The sequence below is a fragment of the Meles meles genome, chromosome 13 (assembly GCF_922984935.1).
Source record: "Meles meles chromosome 13, mMelMel3.1 paternal haplotype, whole genome shotgun sequence".
Classification (NCBI taxonomy): Eukaryota; Metazoa; Chordata; class Mammalia; order Carnivora; family Mustelidae; genus Meles; species Meles meles.
Genome location: NC_060078.1, coordinates 45,164,826 through 45,173,249, shown reverse-complemented (window position 1 = coordinate 45,173,249; position 8,424 = coordinate 45,164,826). Strand labels below are relative to the sequence as shown.

Here is an 8,424-nt window from a genome sequence, read left to right as displayed (position 1 = left end):
GGCAGCGCAGGCCCATCCTGGGTCCTTGGCTGCAGGCAGCTGCGGACTCTCCAGAGACAGGAAGCTTCCAGATGACACAGATGACCTCAGCAAAGTCAAGGCCCGTGGCAGTCAATCCAGAGATGTGTCCCCACACTCTACGACCTAGTGTCACAGTAACACCTGAACTCTGCTTTTATTTCAGAAACAGCCTGTGTTTTAGGAACATCGTGGAGAAGATATTTATGGTCTATAAGAAATGTTTCTGAAAGCCCTCCCTCATGCTGTGCCACTCCGCGGGTGTCCCACGACATTTGTCTTGAAAACAGTCCCAACTCCAGCTCAACTCTAGCCTGAGCAGGAGTCCTCCACCCTCTGTCAAGAACGCTCCCCAAATCTGGTCTAAAAATGACAAAACTTGCTGGGAGCAGGGAGGGAAGTAAATACATGGGGTGGGGCAGAGGGAAATGCAGGGGAGCCGAAATCCTAGGCAAGAAGAAAAGAGCACTTCTTAATTTTTTGCTCTAACAAACCACTGTTGCCCCATCACTTCTTGATAAAAACAGGAAGCCACAGAACACAGAACTGAGGGGAGCAGGGTCTCACCAAATACAAAGACAAGCAGCTATGCCAAACATTTGTGGGAAACTAGTGTCGTGAAGAAGAGGATCCAAAACTCAAAAAAACAAAGATTTTGGACTATACAAGTCTCTAGAAATGACACAGGAAACTGGAAATCTTATTTGCCACTCAGATCCCGGTCTCTAAATACCATCCTCCTGAGGGAATCGAGAGCCTTGGGGAAATGGCTGACTCCATGGCTGGGGTGGGGAAAGTACCAGATAACCTGAGAAGGTCTTCTAAGTGCCAAAAAGTAGGAAGTCCCGCACGGGCTCCCTGCTTGGTGGGGAGCCTGCTTCTCCCTCTCCCTCTGCCTGATGCTCCCCCTGCTTGTGTTCTCTCTCGCTCACAAATAAAATCTTAAAACAAAACAAAACAAACAAACAAAAAACAGAAGACAGACCTCCCCTTACAGAAGGCCAATTAATAAATGTAGAGATAATAACACAAGTAGAAAATCACAACTTTGTAACCACTGATTCACATTAAAATTACCAATGACTAGAACACAGTCTAAAACTATCTCCATAACATAGTAATTACAAAGGGGAAACCACCTAGAACAAGGGATTAACAATGACATCATCAATAATGGGACACACGCCATGGCCTCCCAGTGGGATGCCCTGAGAAGGACACAGATATGTCCACAGAAACTCCAGCCTTGTACTCTAGAAAATGTATCACAAAAGAAAGAAACTGGAGAACTGTTTCAGATGAAAGAATAAGACATGAGAACTTAATGCAATGCAAGATCCCCGACAGACCGTGGACCCAGGAAATGTGCTCTCAAGGACTTTATTAGAGCTGGCAAAGATCTGCGGAGTATGGTATTGCTGATAATTGTTGTGATATCAACATCAACTTTCCTGATTTTGAAAATCGTACATAACAGGTTTTCTAAGAGAATATCCCTGAAATACCTGAAGAGGCACGAGCTGTATAATCCAAGTAGTTCGGAAGAAGTTGTGTGTGTGCGCTCAAACGCTCCAACATCGAGCGTTGTAATTCTTGTACACACACACACACACACACACAAGGCAGTTGTGGCAAAATATAAAGTTGATGAATCTGGGTCCAGTGTAAATGGCATTCAATGTGCTCTTCACAACTTTTCTGGAATTTTTTTTTTTAATTTATTTTCAGCGTAACAGTGTTCATTGTTTTTGCACCACACCCAGTGCTCCAGGCAGTACGTGCCCTCCCTATTACCCACCACCTGGAATTTTGAAATTATTTCCAAGTAAAAAATAAAATATTGAAATAAACTTAGTAAATGGGCTGAAAAGCAGAAAGTAAGATGGAGCACATGACAGACATGCTAAGGAATATGGAAGAAACATCCAGGGGACCCAATATTTGTCTAACAGGAGTTCTAGAAAGGGTAAAGTAAAAGAAGGGAAGGGAGGAAATAAAGAAATAGTGGAAGCTCCCAGGTCCAAGGAAAGGTTAAGAGCACCCCATCGGTACTAACACAAAGAATGTATCTAGACATGGCAAGTTTAAACTTCAAAACATCAAAAAGAAAAGGAAAATTCCCTTTTGTTTTTAAGATTTGAGAGAGAGTGCCCTTGCACAGGTGTGCACAAGTCCGGGGGTGGGGGCGGGAGGGAGAGGGTCTGAAGCAGGCTGTCTGAGCGCCGAGACCGATGTGGGTGGGGCTCGATCTCACAACCAGCGCTGAACCCAAGAGTCAGATGCTCAACCGACTGCACCACCCAGGCACCTCGAAAATTCTGTTTCTTGAATGAAAAAATAAGTTACATGGCAAAGGACTGAATCAGACACACGTCAGACCTCTTGCTGGCAGAAGGGACCCTGGAAATATCCTCCGTTAGATCTGACCTCCAGCCAGTGCTCGCCAAGAGTGAAGACAGAATCAGTAAGTCTGGATTTCTAAGTGTTTGATTGAAATGCTTTCCATCGCAGTATTGTTTGCTTTTGCCACAGCCTTTCAGTTCTGTCTTTTAAATGTCTTTTCAACCTTTGTTTGGCTTTGAATCCCGCAGCGGAGCAACAAGAGAACAGATGGGCAGCCCCGCTTCCTCACCCTCAGCATCAGCCAGATTCAAACTCTGCGTTAGATGGCTCCCCTCTCAACAACAACAAAGGCCCCAGTTCTTCCTTCCTCCAGCCTGAAAATATTTCCAACATGAGCATTTTATACTGACTTTTGACTTTCGAATAATGGTAACATTTCCGGTTCCCTGTAGAAAATTTATGATGAGAAGTGAGGTGGAGGGAGGAAGAAGCACCAGGACATCTAGAATCAAATTGAACTTTGTTCTGAGCACAGGGAACACTCAGAGTAAAAGTAAGGGGACAAAGGCCAAGAAGATACAGTTCAGAAGAGTAATATGTAGGCCACACTATTCCATCTAAAAACAAGGATCACGGTCTCCACCTCCAAGGGCAACTATGGACGAATCTTTCAGCCATAGCCGCTGCTTCCAGCGGACGTGTTTTGCATATGTACCTTGGCACTCATGAACTAAGTCTAAGTCTGCTCCTGATTTCCAGCTTTCGGGTGACTTGTCTATTTCTGCTTTTGCCCTGAGCTCGCAGTATTTAACTCCTCTTGACCAGGACCGTGCCGCTGCCATTAGGTGGCCTCTCCCAGCATGACCGACTGGCCACCTTCAGTGTGCCGTGACCTCCTGGCCAGGGCTGGACTGTTCCGAGGGCTGCTGCAAGGCTTTGTAGGAACACGCATCTAAGGTTAGGGCCAGAAAAGGTCTGTGCACTAGCAGCAGAGAAAAAGTTCTCCAAGTGAATGAAGATTTCATGGCTGAATTAGCATCTGCCTCAAATTACCTACAAGAATTATTCTGGAAAGACACTGTCCTCATTTCTTAATGTCTTCTCTATTAGTACTAATAATAATATTAAAGAAACCTTGGAAATCATCACTGTTCCAACTAATCAGTGACAGTAACAGATTATGCCGGGAAGGAAAATGAATATGTTGATCTAGGTTTGGGGTCAACCTTTTACGGTTAGAAGGAAAGCTATAGCAAGTAATTTGACAGGCCCAGGAAATCCCAATTCTTCAGCAGGCTGCATCAGAGTGCATGCTTGTTTCAAGAAACCGTCTTACGGGGACACTGAATAGGGGTTCCTGTGAAGAATCTGTTAACAAGCTATCCCCAAACATGCATTTTTTGGGGGGAGACATCGAGTCCCAAATTTTTACAATTTAGTATGACCAGCTGCCTAAGGGACCCCGAGGTTTGCTGACTGAATCTATGCACAGTCGGAAACAGCTCTGATAGGCGGTGAAACTACGTGCAGGAGGGGAGAGGACACTGCAGGGGAACAGAGGGAAAGCTCCCTTTCAGCCCTGAAGCTCCAGCTTCTCACAAAGCACTTGCTGCAGCTGGAACACCGTAAAGCCGGGTAAATGGACTCCATGATTGTAGGTAACAGAAACCAGTTACAGGATAAGAAACCAGGGGCTATGCTAACAGAGAAAAGAAATTGGAAGCCATGACCTGCCCAAGTTGTGAGATGAATACTCTCTTGACACGACTAGTAGGAATGTGCGCAGAAAACCCTCTGGGCAGTAATATGGCCACACTTACCAAGAACCTTAGACTGTTTTTCATCTTAAATAATCCTTTACAAGTTCATATCCACTAATCCCACTTTTAGGAATGTAAGAAAATAAATTTATGTTCATAAAAGATGGATGTACAAGGATGTTTAATACATTCATATTTTTTAAAACACTGGAAATAACCCAATTATTCAACAGGGAATTATAAAAAAATTATTCCATCTACTTGGTAGGATATTATGCAGTTAATTTTTTAAAGATTTTATTTATTTGTGAGAGAGAGAGAGAGCATGAAAGGAGAGAGGTCAGTGGGAGAAGCAGACTCCCCACCGAGCAGGGAGTCCGATGCAAGACTCGATCCGGGAACCCCAGAATCATGACCCGAGCTGAAGGCAGTCGTTCAACCAACTGAGTCACCCAGGCGCCCCTAAAGGTACTTTTTTTTTTTTAAAGATTTTATTTATTTGACAGACATCACAAGTAGGCAGAGAGGCAGGCAGAGAGAGGAGGAAGCAGGCTTCCTGCTGAGCAGAGAGCCCAATGCCGGGCTCAATCCCAGAACACTGGGATCATGACCTGAGTCGAAGGCAGAGGCTTTAACCCACTGAGCCACCCAGGTGCCCCTAAAGTTACATTTTTCAATAGATATTAAGGACATACTATGACCTAAAATTTTGTAAAAAAAAAAAAAAAAAGCCCCAGAAAAAAGACTTGAAAGAAACATTCAAATGTAAATAGGGGTACATGTGGCAATAGAATTGTGAGGGATTTGTCACTTCTTTAATCTTTCCTGTGTTTTCCAAAATTTCTGCAATGAGTACGTATTTTTACAATTTTTTTTTAAAGGGAAACAACTCTTCACTCTAATAGGTTTTTAACTGCTCTATCTACACAAAGAGTGTGCCGTCACTTACCTGCCATGTGTCCCACACTCAATTTCTGACAGCTGAAATGCACATCTCAGGGACGAATGTATGTATATGAATTTATCTGTTACAGAATCTCCCCAGACATGTGACTTCTGATACACAATACAGTCCGAGTATCACAAAACACATCACTAAAATATACTAAAATAAGGTTATTTACTTAAAAATGATACATTGGATGTAATCTATATATAGAACAAAGCAATTAATGGTAAACTTAATAAGGCACCTTTTAAACCAGATGCTGTACAAAATACATTTAGTGTGTTACATATCAAAGATGAATCTGTATTTTTGGTGTTTTACAATTGCATAATAAAACTGTTTTTAACCCTTCTTTCAATGTCTATGTACAATTTCCCTAATTAAGCTATAATGATATTTTCATTTTATACAATATATACTACATTTAGTTTTTAAATGGGCAAGGACAATGGTCACTAAAAGGGCTTAAATAATTCCACTGGAAGCATAGTACAGAGCACGAGCTAAAATTACAATATATTTAATTCTTTGCAAAAGCAGTATTCACATACTTTCCTTATGGGATGATCATTACATGTGGCTTTGTATGCTGCTGCCCGAGATTTAATTCAGTCTTCCTGAACATGTCGGTTCTTTGCAGTTTTCATGGTGACTCTTATAATAGCACTGAGACAAGATGATGAATGAATTGCCACCCTATTTTAACACCTGACCCACACAAATAAATAGTACCCCTTTAAACAATGTAAGAGCTGCAACAATTTTTTTTATAAAAAGTCAATTAGTATTTCTGTTGAGATTATTTTAGATATTTGCAATATATCCAAACAACATGTATGAAAAGAAACACAAGTGATTTAATTTATAAAATCTTGCCTGGAATAAGTTATCAAATTTGATCTTGAGCCAGTTTAAGAGATATAGGATTCTTTTTAAAAGTTGTATTGCATTTTTGCTCTGAACAGAAGAAAAGCATATGTAATTGCTTCCACATACTATTTCAACATTTCTAAGAATAGAGTTTGCCTTTCTTTACATATGTTCTTTGCTATTAAGTTGACAAATAATGTTCAGGACTTATAGTTTAGCCAATAAAAAATAAAGCAAGATTAACCTTAGATTAAGATCAGAGCTCAGAAGTGTTCTTAAATCACAAGGCAACATGGATTAGACTCTCTCTCAGTATAAGGGAGGAAATTCTGAAAGAACATGTTATTGGGTACTATCAATATGTACATTTACTTATTTTCATGAACACTTCAAACTTTAATTATGTTAGATGAAAATTACTAAACTTAGTCAAGACCATGAAAGCAGATTTCAAATCTGTGAAGTTTGATGTATAAATACTGTAAGACTTTCATCCTTAAATGCCAGTCAGGCTTTTGGTAATGGATGGTACATGCTCTGATTCCTCCCCTTTAAAGATTTTTAACTATGTTGTGATATAATCACATTTATTTTATGTTACATTCAAAGAAAACTACTTCACTTTATGCACCTATGAGTTCTTTGCTCAGGATAAGACAATATTTAGAAGGCATTGGAGAAGTGTAAGTTTAAGTAAATCAGAATTATTCTTTGGGATAACAAGGCATCCATAAAATATGTAGCATTTTATTGAATAACAGCTATATGGTATAATACAGGTAATGAGTAGATACTGAACTTTTTTGCCTGACTCTTCATTGTCTTCACAAGTTATGGAACAGAAATCATAAAACCAAAAATCTCAAATGATTTAAATGCCCCAAACAGCTGTTGATAAGTTTATATCAGCTCTGATATAGAAACTTCTAACTGGAGGATCCTTTCATAAAGAAAAATTGAGATGACGGCATCTTAATGAAAGTATATGCCTGAGCCTAGATTTGATATACTCCTTTGAATGCATTAATTCTGACAATTTGTAAGTACTTAAACTTTATGACATTTTTTTCTGATGATCTTTTCATTTTCTTCCCTTAAGAATGGGATATGAGGTACACATGAGAGCTGGTTTCTACAGTATGAATATGTGTACATATATAAAATATGGGTTGTAAAGAAGGTGTTTTGCAAATAAAGCATATTACACACAAAATATAAATAACTTCCCTTTTAAAAGTTACTGAGAATAAAGAATATAGAACACGATTATAGGCACTTACATTGCTATCAAATGCAGTAATTAGTAATTCACTTCAATAAGAAGTGTTTTCTTTAGAAGGTTCATGGCATCGGAAGTTCCAACTTTGGATAAGATACTTTTCATGACAAAGAATTACCAAAAAGAAAGAAAGAGAAGGAAGGGAGGAAGGAAGATGGGAGGAGGGGGAGGAGAGAAGAGAGGAAGGAAGGAAGGAAGAAAAAGATGGTGATGAAAGGAAAACAGTCCAAATTTACAGATACTTTAAACTTCTTTTGGCCTTTATGTTAAAAAATCAAGTTGGCAGAGAAGCTAGCTCACTTGCAAGGTAAATAAATGGCTTTTACGTGATTGGAGAATCTTGGTCAGATAATGCATTTTTTAAAGCACAAAACCAACAGCCAACAACATCTTCCTGTGCATTTATAAATTGTTTTCTTCTAATTCAAACGGCAGCAGAGGAATCCTGGTATGTGCGTGTGTGCGCATACACACACATACCAATATCAAAGCATGACAAACTATCATAAACTAAGTAGTACCCCAAACAGATCATAATCCATAGGCTGTTTACAAAGGCGGAACACAGACAGATTAATTTTCCTCAGGTAGAAGGCAAAAGTGTGTATTTCTCCATCTCTGCTGAATTCATTTATCTTCTTAAGGCTTTCACAGAAAGCACCATTTTATGAACAGGAAATTCAGTACCCAGAGTTTAACTGGAGACATTAATAATCAGGATCGAAGCCTCGATGCAGTTCATAAAAACCCAATAAAAAAAAAGGCATCAAAAACCACATTTAAAATAAAGCTGTCCATATATAAAGAACGAAGTGTTTAGAAGTTCCCAGCTTGTTATTCTACAGAGTAATGAAAGATTTAATATTAGCAGCCTGTGAAGGTGTAGTGAGGAAAGAGTCTGAGAACCAAGTTAGCATCCTTATTCTACTCGAATTCCACCCATTCCTCGAGTGAAAACAGTCCTTGCAGTCTAGAATTTCTCCTCATGATTGTTTCGCTGTCAAATCTTTACATCCTGGGATTCAACCATCTTGGCAAGTGTCTTCTTGATTCTCAGAGCTGTAAGTCTGGAGGCTGGATTGTGGGCCCAGCATTCTGACATGAGCTTCAGAACTGCTCGTAGACACTGAAAAGTAAAGAGAATGTAGTGAGCACATAAAGATCTTTGACAACACTTACCAATCACTTCCTCAGGGGACAGAGCT

General features: G+C 39.8%; 1 protein-coding gene across 1 annotated transcript in view; it reads right to left on the bottom strand.

Annotated features, from left to right (window-relative positions):
• Window positions 1–5,224: 5,224 nt before the first annotated feature.
• The window catches only part of BMPR1A (bone morphogenetic protein receptor type 1A), a 34,670-nt gene continuing 31,470 nt past the window's right edge, over window positions 5,225–8,424 (bottom strand). The window contains exon 11 of the mRNA XM_046027110.1: window positions 5,225–8,345. Within this exon, the coding sequence (XP_045883066.1) occupies window positions 8,220–8,345 (126 nt within the window). The 3' untranslated portion in view covers window positions 5,225–8,219. The remainder of the gene's footprint in view (window positions 8,346–8,424) is intronic.